At 44.2% G+C, this 18,561-nt stretch overlaps 1 protein-coding gene across 1 annotated transcript in view; it reads left to right on the top strand.

Moving 5' to 3' along the window:
* LOC147881539 (uncharacterized) overlaps positions 1-18,561 on the top strand; it is a 109,703-nt gene that overhangs the window by 87,972 nt on the left and 3,170 nt on the right. Inside the window, exons 12-13 of the mRNA XM_087402410.1 lie at positions 1,315-1,516; positions 5,678-5,892. Of these exons, the coding sequence (XP_087258536.1) occupies positions 1,315-1,516; positions 5,678-5,892 (417 nt within the window). The remainder of the gene's footprint in view (positions 1-1,314; positions 1,517-5,677; positions 5,893-18,561) is intronic.

Below are 18,561 nucleotides of genomic sequence, written 5' to 3' on the forward strand. Positions count from 1 at the left end.
GTCAGCTACAACGTGCGGACTTTCCACCAGAAGTGTCATGACTTCATGTTTGGGAGGCCATTGTTTGGGCCCATCAAGGGACTCCTAGATTTCAAGAAGGATATGACAAAGTGGAATGGATTTTTTCTAGACAATTGATAATGAAACTGGATGTTCGATGGATGAGAGGAGTTGGAATTCTTTGTGTCCAGCTAAATACTCAGTATCACCTATAGGAGGGAGGCCTGTTCCCTGGTAATGGGTGCCCTGTCAGCCCTTGTTTGTTCCTCTTTGTCGCGGAGGATGTGCGCTCTTTCTTGGTAGGCTAGTAGGGATGCACCCCTGATAATAGGAGCAGCTTTTGGACTCGGAGTTTGTTGATGACATAGTTTTGAAGAGGGCTCAGCTGCCAGCCTAGAGAGTGAGAGGGATTGTGTGTGCTGGAGGGCAAAGATAAAGTGGTATAAGTCAATGGGATACACATTGCAAAAAAAAGGCTCTCCTACTTGGGGTGAGAATTGGGACTTGTAGATGGCTTCCCTGATGTCAGACTGCATGGTACTTAGGGCGCCAGGTTGGGATATATATTGTGGATGAGCAGCAGATACTGGAAATTGAAAGGTCAAAGTCAATTAGAATTGTTAGTAAATTCATAGATTTTATTGACACTACACTTCATGGGATTTCAGATGAGAGAGCAAAGAACCTGGATGGGCTTTTAAAAAAAAAAAACTGATCAAGTCTAGGAGTGTGTTGGGTGATCCCTTATAAGCTTATTGTATTTTGATTTCATCCTAGGAATTCCTTTTGTCCTCTAGGAAACATGAATTTATGGCATCTCTGTTCTCTGACCTGTCTGTGCTAAAATTTCATGTGCGTAACTCGTTGGCAAAAAGTTGTGCAAGCAGGTTGATCAAGTATAGATGGGTTTATTGCCAGTTTTCCTTCTCTTCTTGCTTAGTAAAAGGACTCAAAAGTCTAATGTAGGATGCAGATCAAGTAGATATGTTGCCTTTCCACTCCTGTAGGTTCTTCTTGATTCAAGCTATATGTATGCGATGTGATAAGATGGATGTTTTCAAGTTGAGGAAAAACATTCATGTGAGGATTTGAACTCAAGCATTTGGAATCGATGAAAGAAAAAAGTTGCAGATTTCTCCTTTGGAATTATGAATATATAATAATAACTTTTCTGATTTTTCAGTTTTTGTAGATGTGTGTGTCTGTTTTATTTCAGGATCTTGTTCTTCTCAATTCGATATAAATCTCTTGCACAAACATGTACAGATGCAAGAATTTGATCTGCAATTTTGGGTTTGTGTTGTATTTCTGTAGGTTCTGTGAAAGATCCCAAGCATTGATTCATGGGGACCTGCATACAGGCTCCATCATGGTTACTACCTCGTCTACTCAAGTTATAGATCCTGAGTTTGCTTTCTATGGACCTATTGGTTTTGATGTTGGTGCATTTCTTGGAAATCTTGTGCTGTCCTACTTTTCACAAGATGGACATGCTGAACATGACAATGATCGACAGGTGCATACAATAAACTGTAATCTTTTTGGTTGACTTAGAGCACAAGGTTTTCCAACCACCCTGTAGTGTTTATGAGCGATCTAAATGCTTTCCCAAAAACAGGTTTTCAGGACTAACATCTAAAGAAATCATACACCCAATAAGAGCAAACAAGCCATGCTATGGTCAGTAGCACCTAGTTAACAACCACCACCTTGGAAGCAAGGTCAAGCTTGGGTGAACTCCAAAAGAGGTCAAGCTTGGGTGAACTTCAAAAGAGGTCAAGCTTGGATGAACTGCAAAAGACGATTACACTCCAACACGAGCAAACTGCTGTGAAGCAGAGATCCCACGCACCCCTCTAAATTCAAGTGAAACAAAAACCCGTCCTACCAATCTTGAGATATCACCCCCTCTTCCAAGAAAGGGACTCTACAAATCTTACATCTAAAACCACCCTCACAAATATCTACATGTTCCAAAAGTTAAAGCTTGCAAAGAGCCTTACTACGTTCAGATTGTGCTAAGGCTTGGCAATTACACTCTTTACCTTCTACACCTGAGAATTGTTTGAGGCAAACAATGTGCCTTCGCTTTTCTTTTGCATCTGCACCCATTTGGCACTGTATAGCAGTATCTCTGTCACCTTGAGAAGGAAAAGCTATGTTTTCAGCTCTTCATTTGACACATCATTTTCTTCACATAGTGGCATCTCCTTTTTTGCACTATGAAAATATAAAAGTTGAGTGCCACATCTACATCTCTTCCATCAGAAGCATGACTTATGATGCCAAAAAGATTCTTTACATCTTTGAAAGACCAAAATAGCCTCACAGACAAAGTAATGTAATGCATAAAATACTAAAAGAACTCCTACTTTGTAAGAGATGACTACAAGGTGCAAGCTATAACTATGCTGAGGTGTGGGCCGGTGTGGCTTAGGCTTGCTTGATGTGCACCATCACCATCTAATAAAGATGACATGAAGGAAACACAAGGAAATGTAATTAAGGTCGATGATATGCGTCATGATCAGTTGATAGATTGAAGATGGATAACTCCAACTAATCCATGTTTTGGTGCACCTCTTTTTTTAAATAAAGAAACGAAGGTTGGAACTTTGTTTATTTATTAGGATATGAAGAGGCCAAAGAAGCCTATGAGAACAATAAGTGGATACATTGTGTGACCCACACGCCTCATGGTCAAGGAAACTAGAGATATCTAGTACATCGCTAGAATCAATTGAAGAGCAATGACACATTGAGGGTGGATCCAATTTAAAGTAGTTGGTTATATTTCCATCATAAGCGAGATGACCATTATGTGAGTACTGCTCCAGTCCCATGTGATATTCTAATATATTTGGATTCGCCATGTCAAGATTCTTTGTTGGTGTGCTTTCCTTGTCTCCATCGGCTGAACCCATCAACATCGTGATGTGGTATGATGTCAACATGCTGCAAGATGGGTACCTAGTATCAGGTAATAGCATGGAGCTTCCCTATACCTGTGACTATGCAAGCTTTGGCAGCCTGAATCCAGGACCTCAAAGGGCCCGAGAAGCAAGCCGTACTTGATGAGGTAATGCAGACCTATAACACCTCTCCTCCTACCCCCCAATTGGTCTCTACAATCAAGGAGCTTGTTCAAACAAAAGTGCAAACAATCAAGAAGGAAGGATTGATACAAAGGCAAATAAAACGGTCCTTCACACAAGATTAAGGAGCATGAAGCCAGCCCGCAGCAATGCACTGAAGATCAATAGGAGCCCAACTTGAAGGCTGGTTCAACAAGGAGGATACGTTCAATGAGACTCTAGCACAAATCAAGGGACCCGCCCTAGCATTGAATGGCCAAAGGAAGACGAAGACGGAAACAACCCTTCAACCACTATCAACCAGTCCAGAGGACATGCTGTACTTACACTCAATACATGGGATATTAGGATTACTTTATACAATCCTTGGGAGCTGCCTTGTGCCCTCCCTGAATGGATGTAATAACAGGTTTTTTGCTGTCCTATAGACCTGTTCGCCTCCCGTGGACATTAATAGACTTTCTTTCTTTCTTTCTTTCAGCTGCAGTAGCATGCCAAAAGCTCACTATGATGCCAAGAGCCACCCAATGTCCACAGTCAAGTTGCAAAGACTATACTATAGCATATAACCAGTCCAAGAATATAAAACGAACCCAACAAGTATCCACAGTAAGGATCCAACTCTGCCCCCTCTGAACTCTCAGGTCCGCACTAGAAAATACAAAGCCTCCATTATCTGTAGGTCAATTATTGTTGCTGTTTGATTCTAAATATTCGACAACATATTAACTATTTCTATTCGTGGTTACATAAAAAAGTGGGTGTTCATGGTAAGGCGAGTGGACACTAAGGTTCAACTTACCTGCTCATGAACATCAGAAGGCATTGACAATGCCTTAGATGTATTGTCAAGTTTATGAGGGCCAGAAAGGAAGAGTATAAGAGGTGAGCGGGAAATATTACAGATTCTTGCCATCTTCTTCAAGGTGTTCTAAGCCATATCTGCCCTTGAAGATAACCTTCCCTTAAAGAAGAGAGCCATTCTATTCCTTCTGCTTGCTTCAGGTACAAAGACAGAGACGTCGTCATCTACCTATCTATTCAGCCCATTCTAGGGAATGCATCTCTCAGCTCAAAAGGCCTATAGGGTAGGTTTTGTGGATTGGGCTAGATGGGGTTCAATAGACATTAGAGCCAGGTTGGCTTGGGAGACTTTGATTCTCCTTGCACGGGAAGGTGTCCTCAATAACATTGATCCAGACTTGAGTGCAGGGCATTGCTTTGCAAGATTGTGGTCAGCGGGGTCTTGCCTGGACAGGAGCCATGGAAAGATTGAATGGGTGGAGATTGGATGGATAGTACCAGATGGATGGATAGCTCATGTGAAGGTTTTCTCCTCTCCTCTTATGGCTGCTACCTTGAAAGCTTGGGGCAGCTTCAAGAGTACTCTTCGGAGGCTTCCCTCTTCCTCTCTAGAAGAGATTTATAGGCAGCCTATCATGTGGAATAATAGTATACTTGATGATCATGGCAGACCACTTGGCACTTTTCATTATATGTAGTGGTCTAGATGGGAGAGAGGTCCCTCTTCCTCTGCGGGCTCGTGGAAGGATTTCAAAAGCCTTCTAGATGATCGTGAATTCCAAGTAGTAATTCATCTTAGAGGAAGTGCAAGGAGAATTCAGCAGATGGATGCATCCATACCCTTGGATTGGGTTGACTTAGATGACATGCCTCACCGTCGCTCTGCTTGGCTTGGGACTTATAGAGGTTAATGCCATAGGACTGCAATGAACTTTAGATGGAGATGCCATAGTTTTTAATGTTCATTCTAGGGGCAGGTTGTCCAAGTCTAGGAATGGGGATATTCTTATGGATGTTGTTTTTCAGGCTGTCAAGGCTTTCGGTCATGCAGAGCAGTGTTTCATGGCTTCAGGATGGTATCTAGACCCTAACCCGGATCACATTCCCTTGGGTTCATTGAGGATTTTGGCTTTGTGGAGGTGTCCACATAAAGTAATTGCAGTGGGACTCCGAGAATGGGAGTGGATTGATGCAAGGCTCCCCTTCTTTCGCTACATGGTTAGTAATGCTAGGAGATTTCAGCTCAGGCTAAAAGGCTGGAAGCCCACTAGAGCTCTTTATTGGGAGAATTTTCAGATTTCTACTGGCTTGCATGAATCCTTTTGGAAGAGACTCGGGAAATCCCTCAGGAATAGAAAAAACAGTACTCTTTTCTAAGATTCCCATATGTGGTGAAAAGTAAATGAGGGTCTTAGAAATTCAGTACTACTTATTTTGGAAATAACAGTATTGGTTCTTCCCTTATGTATATATTGAAATTGTCTTTTCATAGTTTATACATTGTCAAAATTTATTCTTCCATTGGACAACTAAGTTCATTTTTTTGGCCATGAGTGTTGTGCTCTTGGAATCACAATTGAACTTGTGCAAATGTTGATTGGAGTATAGCATTAGTCTCAATTGTGAACGTACATATGATCGCTCATTTGAAGATTTTTGATGTTACAATTTCAACTACCAACGTCATGCCCACGTAATTCTTATTTCCATTTTCCTAATTTAATGCAAATAGGAGCCTAAAGTTCAAGACTCGGTGCCTGATTGGATGTTCATTGCAGGAGTACAAGAAATGGATCATATCCACTATCGTGGAAACATGGAATGGATTTGAGCAGAAATTTCTCACACTGTGGACAGCAAACTGGGGAACCCTAGGAGATGCATATCCTGAAGGAGTTTACAGGACTGCCACAGAAAAACTATTAGCACAGAAAAAGTATATGAAGGAGATATTTCAGGATTCTCTTGGTTTTGCTGCTGCAAAAATGATCAGGTAGGCATTCTCACCCAATTAACAAAGAGAACAGACCAGGCAATGTAAATGTGAGATGTAATTTGTTTGACCTTGTTGATTTAGTGCGGGGAAAAAGCTCCTTATGGGCAATGACTTCAAAAAGTAGGATTGTTCCTGTTTGTTGTTAATCTGATCTGATTTTTTGAATGTACGCTCGCGTTTTGGCAGACAAAGAAAAACAACTTTTTGTCGTCTTGTTCAGGAGGTTGTCCCTAACTATAAAGGGATGGACAAATATCTTCACCACATGAGTCAAGAATGGTGGAAAGATCCTTTGTACAAGAAATCAATGAAATAGCAAGGGAACCAGGGAAAAGTTGTGAGTGACGAGTTTGGCTTTTTAAAAGTGGCACAATTCATCCTTGTAGCAAACAGGACGATGGGGTGCAGAAGTTCAACACACAACATTTACTTTGGATTTGCTGACGCCATACCACCATATCATACAATTTAGGTTTCTCTAGTGCCTGCATGGGATACACAGCTGTTGGAAAAATGAGTGATGAGTTATGGATTTATTTCATTGACGCACCCTTGGGGTCATTTGGTGGTTAGGGTCACCGACCTGCTGGAACCTCCCTCCACGCATGTGATGATCGCATGCTATCACCACGTGTTGAATGCATGCACAGGTCCACCGTGAGGCAACCAATCACCTCCTAGTTTTTTGCATGGGCTAATCAGGGCCCGTCGACCAGTCGAACAAACCAATGGTCTTTCAATCACCACAAACACCCCCCACGAGGGAGTACCATAAGCCAATAGACACAACACCTCTTTGGAGTTTCATGGTGTAGAATATTTTGGTTGCCAAGAATTTGTGGGACTAGGTCACATGTGAATCTGTGATGAACCTGGTCGTGCTCAGATTGTTCTCCGCATGGAGGGAGGGGGGGTCGTAGTGGTGACGCATGGGAAAGGCAACAAGGGCAACAACAAGCTGGTCCAATTGGTCAAGCGACAGTGCAAGCACCTGCAACTATTACTCTTGGGCAGAGGAGTGGGATACTCATGATACCCAAGCACTGTCATTGATTTCACTTAATGTGGAGAGGTTTATATTTCTTTATATTTGGTCCTTCGGCATTCAAAATCAGCTTGGGATATTTTGGAGAACATGTATCAAGTTCTCAATAAGGCTAGAGTCTCATTTTTGTGCAGGAAGCTTGATGGGGTGGACATGAATGAAGGGGACTTCCAGATGCACAGCTTGTTTCCACTACCTTGAACTCCTTACTCCAGTCATATCTTTCTTTTCATACGTTGCTAAATCTTTCTATGAGGGGAAATCCACGTCCTCACACCCCTCAAGAGTTGGTAGCACTCTTGTTGTCGCAGGAGCAATTACCAAAGAATATGGCATCACATTCTCGTAGTGGGGAGCAAGCGTTTTCAGCCAGGGAAGTGCAAAAAGAAATATCCATCCAAACTTGACCACGGTCATCATTCTTGCAGTACTTGTGGTTCTTGCAGCGCATTTGGACATGTAGGATGGAAGGACAAAAAGGATGCCACAAAGCCTTTTAAGAAAGGTAAATGCTTGTATTGTAAAAAGCCTGGTCATCACATAAGTGAGTGCTCAAAGAGGCTTGCAAAGGAAAGTCAAAAGGAATCTGGTATGGTTGTCTCAGGTTCAGTGTCCCATAATACAGGGACATGATACTTCAGCCAACTACGTTGAGCATGATTGGGCCTTTTTTACTTGAAGCTATGATGCCTCTCGGGAAACACACACTCTCAGCGTCAATGAGACGGCTGAAACATGGTATTTTGATAGGGGTGCCTCCCACCATATCACTTCACGTAGGGTGTTGTTTGACAGGTTATCTACTGCACCTGTTGGCAAGAAGTGTCATGTGCCAATGATTCTTCTTATCCGATTAAAGGGATTGGAGAGCTTTCACTCACAATGGATGGTTCAGATCTTTGCAACCAAGATGTGTTATTTGTCTGTGGGATCAAGAATAATATACATATGTCTCTTTCTCTCGAAGAGGTTATCAGGTCATTTTTTAGGATGATAGATGTCTTCAGGTGCACCCTGATCGGATGTGGAACAATGAGAGCTGTTCCGCAGCTCGGAGTGGGCGGCATGACAGGACAAGAGCAAGCTTTCACACTGGTCATGCCAGCCAAGGCACAAAGCGCGTGCCATTGTCGCGGGATTTCACATGCCTGTGGGCTCTAGACGTTGGCATTCTGGGCTTTCCATCTAACCAGTCTTGAAACACGGATCAAGTCCTTAACGTGCACGTGAGCCAGTGGGTAGCAAAACCATGGAGGTGCAAGAAACCTGAGAGGTGGATTCCCCCTTGCGGGGCGCACCATTGACCGTGACAGAGAGACTATGCCTTGGTGTTGATAGGCACACTTTGCCATGGGTTATTCCAGCTCGATGCCTATGAAAACGAGCACATTCAGCTTGTGTTGCTTCCACCTCTGCCATGTAGGATGGCAAGTTATGGCATGCCAAGTTTGGGCATGTGAATTATGGAAGCCTAGAAGGCTGATGCCTTACCTTGTATCGAGGCCCCTCATAATCATATAAGCATAGGTTTCCTTTTCCCAAAGATGGTGCAGTCCGGGATGCGAGAAATTGCAGCTAGTACTTAGTGATGTTTTTGGTCCAATGCGGACACCATCTCCTGTATTTTGTCACCTTTATAGATGACTTCACAAGATTTACCTGGGTATTTTCTTTAAAGGAGTGAAGGTGCGAAGTGAAGAGAGAGAGTGAGAGTGTAGGTACAGGACGAGTCGAAGGAGGAGTCACGTCAAACTTAGATTGATGGATAAAGTTCCTAAACACAAGTACAGAGTGAGAGGGAAGGAAAGAGGGAGAAGTACAACGGGGAGAGAGTGAGAGAGAGGAGTGACACAATAGATGTGGGTGTGAAGTGATGAGCCACACCACAAACTCATAGGTTTTATTAGGATTAGGTTTTTCACCCTATGACTGTCTTAAGACAGTCATAGGTGTCATATCTTTAATAAAGGGGTGGCAATGTGCCTTTACCCCAACAACCTCCCACCTAAAGGCCAATGTGCCTAAAGGGGAGATAAGAAAAAAAATTACAGCAATATACAGTTACTGTATACAAGACCATAAAATAAGAATGGTCTCATCCTAATCCCATGATGTGGCGGCAATGTGCAAACCGCTCTGTAGGCAAGCTTAGTGAGCAAATCTGCAGGATTATCATCAGTATGCACCTTCACAAGCTCAAGTCGCTTGTCTTCCAGTACCTCCCTGATGAAATGATATTTCACATCTATGTGCTTGGTCTTTTGATGAAAGACCGGATTCTTTGCCAACATCATAGCACTCTGACTATCACAATGCAAAACTGGCATATCTCCTGTAATGGCCAAATCTCCCACCAACCGAGTAAGCCATATTGCTTCCTTGCAAGCCTCAGTGGCTGCAACATATTCAGCTTCAGTGGTTGACAGTGCAACGCATTTCTGCAACCGAGACACCCATGATATAGCACCTCCTGCAAATGTGAAAATATAACCGTTAGTAGACTTCCGGTTATCTGCATTCCCTGCATAGTCTGAATCTGTAAAACCATGCACCAATGCATCGTGCCTACCATAGCATGTGCACAAGTCTTTGGTACCCTTGAGATACCTCAAGACACCTTTCACTGCTTCCCAGTGCCGCTTGCCTGGATTTGCCATATACCTGCTGATGACTCCCACCGCAAAAGCAATATCCGGACGAGTGGCAACCATGGCATACATCAAAGAACCAACTGCAGATGCATACGGAACCTTGGCCATTTCAGCCTTATCATCATCTGATTTGGGGCTGTCCTTACTGCTGAGTTTTAAATGTGGAGGCAACGGGGTACTAATAGACTTCCCCCCCTCCATTTTAAACCTCTGCAGTACTTTGTCAATGTACTTCTTCTGTGACAGAAACAAAAGTCCCTTGGACCTGTCACGAGTAATCCGCATGCCAAGAATATGGTTTGCATCACCCAAGTCTTTCATGTCAAAAGACTTATGCAGTTGTTTCTTTAAAGCACTAATCTCATGCTGAGATTTACTGGCAATCAGCATGTCATCCACATATAGAATGAGTAGCATCAAACTGCCATCCTTTGCCCGTTTGGTGTACAAGCAATGATCGGTCTCACACCTATGATACCCTTGGGACTGCATGAAGGCATCAAACTTCTTGTACCATTCTCTTGGTGCCTGCTTGAGTCCATACAAGCTCCTCTTGAGCTTACACACAAGTTGCTCTTTCCCTTTAACAGCATATCCCTCTAGCTGACTCATATAGATCTCATCATGGAGATCTCCGTTAAGAAAAGCAGTCTTCACATCCATCTGACATAAATCCATGTCCTCATGAGCAACAAGAGCTAACTCTGCTCTCAAAGTAGTCATCTTGACTACAGGGGAAAAGATCTCATCAAAGTCAATGCCTTTCTCCTGCTTAAATCCCTTGGCAACCAATCTGGCCTTATACCTCGGTAAAGCATTTGAATCCACTTTGACTTTGTAAACCCACTTGCATGGCAAAACCTTTCTGCCTGCAGGTAGCTGCACCAAGTCCCATGTATCATTTTGAAGTAGGGAGTCCATTTCTGGCTGCATGGCTTTCTCCCACTTCCTTTTCTCTGTTCTTCCCATAGCTTCCTTGAAGCTGGAAGGCTCACCACAATCTGTCAGCATAATAAAATCAGCCACATTATTGGCTCCTGGAACAAACCTGTCAGGAGGCCGTTGTACACGGGTGCTCCTCCTAACAAAATGATCCGGATTAGGCTGCTGTCTAGCCTGTTCGTCATGCATGACGGGTGGCTGTACCACCATATCTGACTGTTCTACAGCCCCATTTGCTGGCATATTCAGTGGTGCATCATTGGCAAAATTATCTGGCTGATTTTCAGCCTGTATACCCTCTTGAACAGGGTTATCTGCAGCAGCCTGCTGCTGCATATAAATGGGCATTCTTTGCTGTCCGACATCATCATAAATAACCCTCCTGTATTCCACAGGTTGCACGGGTTCTTTGTGTACACTATCCTCTTTAAAGATGACATCATTGCTGCGTATAATCTTCCGTTTAACGGGATCCCATAACCTGTACCCCATTTCACCTTCGTCACCATAACCCATAAAGATGCATCTGGAAGACTTTGGCTCCAGTTTGGTGCGCAGTTCTTTGCGTATATGAGCAAAGCACTCGCAGCCAAACACACGTAAGTGCTTATATGAAGGTGGCTTGCCAGACCACACCTCCTCTGGCACTTTCAACTCCAAAGCCTTGTTCGGCGACCTGTTAATTATGTGAACTGCTGTTTGCACGGCTTCTGCCCAAAAGCCATGGGGCAATGCAGCATAAGACAACATACATCGAACCTTCTCCTGAATAGTTCGATTCATCCGCTCACTCACACCATTTTGAGATGCATTATGAGGGGCTGTGAGTTCCTGTTTAATGCCCTTAGCTTCGCAAAACTGAACAAAAGCATTTGACACATACTCACCCCCATTATCGAATCTGAGGCATTTCAGCCTGCGACCTGTCCGATTCTCAACCTGAGCGACAAACTTCTTGAAAGCATCTAAGGCATCGCTCTTTTGCTTCAAGAAATAGGCCCACACTTTGCGTGTGGCATCATCAATAAAAGTAATGAAATACTTTGCACCCCCTAGTGATAACTGTGGCATCTCACACAAATCAGTGTGCACTAGATCAAGCGGTGCTTTATTTTGGGGAGTTCTCCTCTTATGAGGAGTCATAGAATGCTTGCCAAATATGCAATGATCACAAGTAGGCAAATCTGAAAATGAAAGAGACGGCAGATAACCCAAACGTGACAGTTCTTGCATTCCTTTAACGGACATGTGTCCCAACCGGCTATGCCACAATGAAACCTTTGGTAGCTCGGTTATGGCAACAACATGATTACCTACACTGGAAACATAAAGAGGGTACAAGGTATCACTCTTATAACCCTCAGCCACTACAACCTGGCCATCAGTAATCACCCATTTGGAATCCCCAAATGTGGTGTGGTAACCACTGTCATCCAACAAGCCAGTGCTAATCAGATTTTTCTTGATTTGCGGCACATGGCGAACACCATCAAGCATAAATATGCGTCCATCAGGGAATACTATCTGTATACTGCCAATCCCTGCAATCTGACATGCATAGTTGTTCCCAAGGTGAACAACTCCATGAGTACCTGTGTAGGAAGTAAACCACTCCCTATGAGGAGTAACATGAAAAGAAGCACTTGAATCCAAGAGCCTAACCAATGTATGTGCAATTACAGGAGAAGAGCATAAAACATCATGTCTGTCACTGTCACTATCCTCTGCTGCAACATTCACTGCATCCAAGTCATCTACCTTGGCCTTGCCTTTGCCTTTGCTTCCACTGCCTGCATCCTTTGCCTCAGCCTTCTTGGCTTTCTGATCCCGTATAAACTTGAAGCACTTAGACTTCACATGCCCCTTCTTGCCACAATAAAAGCATTCAATATCCTTTTTGCCACGGGACTGACTGCGGGATTTGGACTTACTAGCAGATCTCCCCTTCTGCTGAGTCCTGCCTCTTTCCTGTACCTGCAAAGCATTTGAAGACTTGTTGCCCGCATTATTCTTCCTGCTCATCTCCTCCATGAGGAGAGAGCTCTCTACATCAGCATATATAAGAGTGACATTTGAATTAGACAGGGTGGTCTTGAAAGTGTCCCAACTCTCAGGGAGGGTACACAACAAGAAAGTAGCCTTAAACTCCTCATCAAGGTTCAACCCCTGTGCAATCAGCTGTGTAAAGATGGCATTGAACTCACTCAAGTGTGAGGTCATAGCTGTACCTTCCTTCATGCGAAGATCAACCAGCTTCTTCAACCAATAAACCTTACTGGCTGAACTCTTTTGGGCATACAATTTTGCTAGCCTCTGCCATAGGCCATAAGAGGTCTTTTCAGCCTGAACATTGAACACAAGAGAATCACTGAGAGTAAGCATGATAGCAGCCCTCGCGGACAAATCTAGCTCCTCCCACTCATCATCTGACATCCCAGATGGCTTGACACGCTTCACCCTTATGGGCTTAGAAATCTTCTTAAGCAGAAGTACATTCAAACACTGTTCTGCCCATAATGCATAATTGTGTGCCCCTTCCAATTTCTTTATGTTCAGCATTGATGATTCACTTCCCCCTGATGCCATATCAGATAAGGAAAGTACCTGACTCCCTGTAAGTCAAAAAAAGACTGAATAAAATTCTGATTTCTCAGAAAAAACCTGCTCTATCAAGAGCCAGGAGCACTCACAATAGTGCTGTTTTTACTGTCAAAAAATCTGCAGCAAAACAGAAAAAATTTCCCTCCAGTTACTGTACCTTCTGACACACTGTACCGTGCCTCAAATAGGCATAAAACAGTAATTTCAGAATGCTGCAGCTGTTCCACAAGTGCTTTAACAGTGCATCATCAGCTGACGAAGCACAAAACACGGCTGTCCTGATCACTTCTCTCACCTCAGATGAGGTATTGCACTGATTTTATATGCATAAACCACTTGTCATACACTATTTTGTTCACTGAAAAGAGGCTCCAGACACTTCAGCCTGTCACAAACCTGCAACAGAAAATGGGACAAATCCCAAGCAATCACCCTTCTGCCAAGGGAATAAAAGGCATCTGAAGGTCTCAAACAGTAACCCAAGTGCTCTCAAGCAAAATCTGGGCAAAAGCCCCTCGATTTGACACCTGTACCAAGTGAAAAACACCTCAACACTGAGGTAGCATACAAAATACAGCGCTCTCCTGGCACTTTCACCTGACAATGCAATGCATAAACAGCCCTATGTACACAATAACAACACAGATCCCAACGTACAAACACTGAAGAGAAAATCTTTTGAGCACTGTCAACGATGGACAGTTAGGGACCGAGTAAACTCGATGCGCCCTGGCCAAGCGTGGCTCAACTGAGATTTTCCAAGGTGTCGTACACAAAATGTGACCTGCAGAAATGTCACTGAATACACTGCGGAAACAAGACCAATGTGGGCTCCCTGGCTCCACACTGCCTCAAGGCATACACTGCATAAGCTTCCAGGCAAAAGCCCTTTGAAAATGTCACCCAAAAGCTGAGATTTGCACTCAGCAAAAACATAAAAGCCCTCTGTAAAATCAAGGCATTACCTTCCCGAAACAAGATAACTGTGCAACCACCACACACTGTGGTACTAGTCACCTCAAGCACGAGGGACAGGAGGGTACTTGCTGTACCTTCAACACACAGTTTTAAGGACTGAACAACCGGGAATGTGAAGAGCAGAGTGCTCTCTCTTTTTCTTCTTTCCCCAAAGAAAAACTGTTGTACCTGCTGTACTTTCTGTACCCCTGTGTACTTGTTGTACCTGCTGTACCTGTGCAGGGTACAGATCCCAAAATTTCTTTTCGAAATGCACCTTCTCCTGACGCAGTGACCTGATGCAGAAAGAAAATTTCGACAGGTATCTGTACGGCTTCTGTACGGACAGTACGGATTCCGTACGTCCGGTACGGATGGCTGTACGGAACGCTCCCGTACGGCTGCCCCGTGTGCTGCCTGGGTGCGCGCCGGTGCTGCGCACTGGCTGCGCCCGCTTTGTAGCGGGTAGCAGCTAGCTGCTGCTGTTGCAGCTGCTCGCGTTGCTCCGCGCCGCCCTGCTCTGCCCGCACGCGTGCTGCCCCGCGCTGCTGCCCGCGCTACCGCCCCGCGCTGCCCTGCGTTGCTGCCCGCGCTACCCCGCTGCAGCCCGCGCTGCCTGCGCAATGCCCAGCTCCACCCACGCTGCCCGCACGCTGCTGAGGGCACGAGTCCCGAGGGGATAAGGAGGGGGTAGAGGGAGTGGTAGGCAGGAGTGGAGAGGGAGAGATGAAGGCTCTGATACCAGTTGAGAGGGAAGGAAAGAGGGAGAAGTACAACGGGGAGAGAGTGAGAGAGAGGAGTGACACAATAGATGTGGGTGTGAAGTGATGAGCCACACCACAAACTCATAGGTTTTATTAGGATTAGGTTTTTCACCCTATGACTGTCTTAAGACAGTCATAGGTGTCATATCTTTAATAAAGGGGTGGCAATGTGCCTTTACCCCAACACAAAGTACTTGTATCTAGGCCTAGGACTAAGTGTCCTAGGTATCACATAGGACTAAGTGTCCTATGTGGCATAGAAGGCACTAACACTATAAGTGCCTACACTTATGCCTACAAGGCACACACCATGGCCTATAGGGCATCACTAGAACCACCAAAAGATGGCCTACAAACCCCCCTCCATGGGATGGGCTGAAGTACTCTGGAAACGTCTGAGAATACCTGGTAGTTTCTGGTCATGGTGGCACATGTTCATTCAAAAGGATATAGCCACCTATGAATGTACAAGGAATGTCAGATCATGTAACAAAGGGAACCAAGTGTAAAGCCTGTCGAAAGACTTCGAACTTGGGACGAGGAAGTGCCTTTGTAAACATATCTCCGATGTCCTCCTCTGTGGGAAGATAGGACAACTCTATGTCTCCTGCTGACAGCCGCTCCCGAACATAATGATAGTGAACTTCAATATGCTTGGTACGCGCATGAAACACTGGGTTACACGCAATGGCCAAAGCACTCTGGCTATCAGTGTAGACAATAGTGGAGGATGTCTGGCAAATACCAAGATCTGTAAGTAACTGTCGAAGCCAAACACACTCTACTGTAGCAATGAAGGCTGCCCTGTACTCAGCCTCACAACTAGACGTGGCAACTGTCGGTTGCTTCTTGCTGAGCCAAGAAATACATGAATTGCCAAGCAAAAAACAATTGCCAGTATGTGACACTTTGGTGTCGGAACATCCTGCCCAGTCACTATCCGTGTAAGCATGCATGGTAAGTGAACCCTGATCACCATAGAAGAGGGCTAAATCCTGAGTGCCTCTGAGATATCTGAAGACTCTCTTCACTGCCTGCCAATGCTGTGAACTGGGCATGTGCATGAATCTGCTGAGCTGAGATACTGCATACTGCAAGTCAGGTCTGGTGTGACATAAATAAATAAGGCATCCAACAGCTTGCTGATAAAGAGTGATATCACATGGTGGGCTCCCATCATGAGCTGAGAATTTGAAGCCAGGGTCCACTGGAGTAGAGATTGGCTTGCAATCCTCAAACTGAAAACGATCAAGGAGCTGTCCAATATACTTGGACTGAGACATCATGATACCCCCCTCAACATGAGCAAACTGAATGCCCAAATAATAATGGAGCTGGCCCATGTCTGACATGTCAAAAATCTGCTGCAAATCAGCCTTGAAAGCTGCAATTTGCTGAGTATCTGGGCCCGTGAGAAGCATATCATCCACATATAAAATCAGCACTAAAAAATCAGATCCACTCCCACGGAAATAAAGAGTGGGTTCTGTAGGACTATTCTGAAAACCAAGGGATAGTAAGTGTGCATGAATTTTGGCATACCATGCCCTGGGTGCGTGCTTCAAACCATAGAGGGCTTTTCTAAGCCGGCATACCTTATTTTCAGAATTAACAACCTCAAAGCCAGGAGGTTGTGTGACATAGACTTCTTCCTGCAGATCCCCATGAAGAAAGGCAGTCTTGATGTCAAGTTGGTGCACTTGCCAATGGTGATGGGCTGCAATGGCAATGACACATCAAATGGTAGTAATCTTGGATGTGGGAGCAAATGTCTCCTCAAAGTCAATGCCTTGTTGTTGGGCATACCCTTTTGCAACAAGACGGGCTTTGTATCGATCTATGCTGCCATCAGATTTCCTTTTTAATTTGTAGACCCACCGCGTTCCAATGGCATGCTTGCTAGGTGGGAGATCTACTAATTCCCAAGTGTCATTTTTGGCAATAGATTGTAACTCAGCTTTCATGGCATCCATCCACTCTTTGCTGTCAAAAGCATGTTTATGGCACAACGGCTCTTCATTGCAAGCTGTAAGGAGTGCAAACTCAAGAAAGTGACCATGCTGTCTATTCCCTGATCTTGTCCGGGCAGCAAAAGGCTGATCTTGTTTGCTGTCCATCAATGTATCCAGAAGCCATCTGGGAACTTGCCTTTGCTGTCTATTAACAGCTCTTTCTTCAATGATTGCATCATGAGTAATGGGATCATTTTGTGCCGGAAGAGTAACCTGTAAATCAGCATGAGATTGAGGCTGATTATTGCTTTGTGGAGGGCCTGCAGGAGGCGCATGTTGCTGCTCAAAATCCTCTTCTGATGATGGTAGAGGTAACCAAGATTCAAAGGCATCAAACATGTCAATATCTGGCTTTGCTTTGCATTCCACAAGAGGAGAAGCTGAATGTTCAGCAAAGATCACATCTCTATTGACAATAATCTTCCGAGTATTTGGTTGATATAACCGATACCCTCTGCTCTCCTGGCTGTAACCAATGAATATGCATTTGATTGCCTTGTCATCAAGCTTATGTCTCAGCTGAGATGGTACATGAACATATGCAAGAGACCCAAAAACTTTCATGTGTGAAAGTGAAGGCTTCCTACCTTTCCATGCTTCATAAGGTGTAATAGTCTTTAATGCCCGTGTAGGTGATCTATTCAGCACATAGTTGGCACACATTACTGCATCAAGCCAAAATTTATTGGGCAAAGACTTGGCCTTAAGCATGCATCTAGCCATCTCCATGGTGGACCTGTTTTTCCTTTCAGAAACAGGATTCTGTTGAGGAGTGTAAGGAGTAGTGCATGAGTGAATAATGCCCCGTGAGGATAGAAATGCATCAAACTCCTTTGACATATACTCACCCCCCCTATCTGTGTTGAGGGTGACAAGCTTACATCGTGATTCATTCTCAACCATATTCAGCCATCTCTGAAAGCATAAGAAAACTTCAGATTTGGCCTTTAAAGGATATACCCAGCAATACCTCGTGAAATCATCAATGAGAGTCATGAAATACATGTATCCTCCAATGGCATTTGTCCTCATTGGGCCACAGACATCGTTGTGTACTAGCTGCAATTTCCTTTGTGAGAGTTTTGGACAATTCTTTTGAAAAGGAAATCGATGCATCTTACCCAAAAGACAACCCTCACACACATGTTTAGAAACTGTGTGAGTCTGAGGTACATCATTTGCCATCTGCTGTGAATGTAGCTTTGCAAGAGCTCTATAATTGAGATGGCCCATTCTCTCATGCTAAAGATGAGTTTCAGCAAGCTGTGAATCTGAAATAGCTAATGCTTCAGTAGAAAGTGCAGCTGAATGATGATCAAGGTGATAAAGCCCTTTTTGCAAGGTGCCAGTGAGAGCTATGGTATTGTCATCACGAAGATCATATACTAGGCATTTGTAGCCATAAAAAATTACTCTGAAACCTGAAGTAGCAATTGCTGAAATTGAAATCAAGTTGACTTCAATTCCAGGCACAAAAAGAACATTTGTCAGAGTGACAGGATGGCTAGAAATGGATGTGAGCTGCACATCTCCAACTCCTTTTACAGCATATGAAGCATTATTGGCACATGTAACAGTCCCCCCTCGAGGTGCATCAGCTAAAGAATGAAACAACTGTCTGCAAGATGTGACATGCTTGGAAGCACCACCTTCAAAGTACCAGGACTGAGCATCATTAGCAGTAAAAAGTGCAT

This window comes from Dipteris shenzhenensis, chromosome 31, assembly GCF_047967505.1.
Source record: "Dipteris shenzhenensis isolate YYH24624 ecotype China chromosome 31, Dip_SZ_1.0, whole genome shotgun sequence".
NCBI classification, from domain to species: Eukaryota; Viridiplantae; Streptophyta; class Polypodiopsida; order Gleicheniales; family Dipteridaceae; genus Dipteris; species Dipteris shenzhenensis.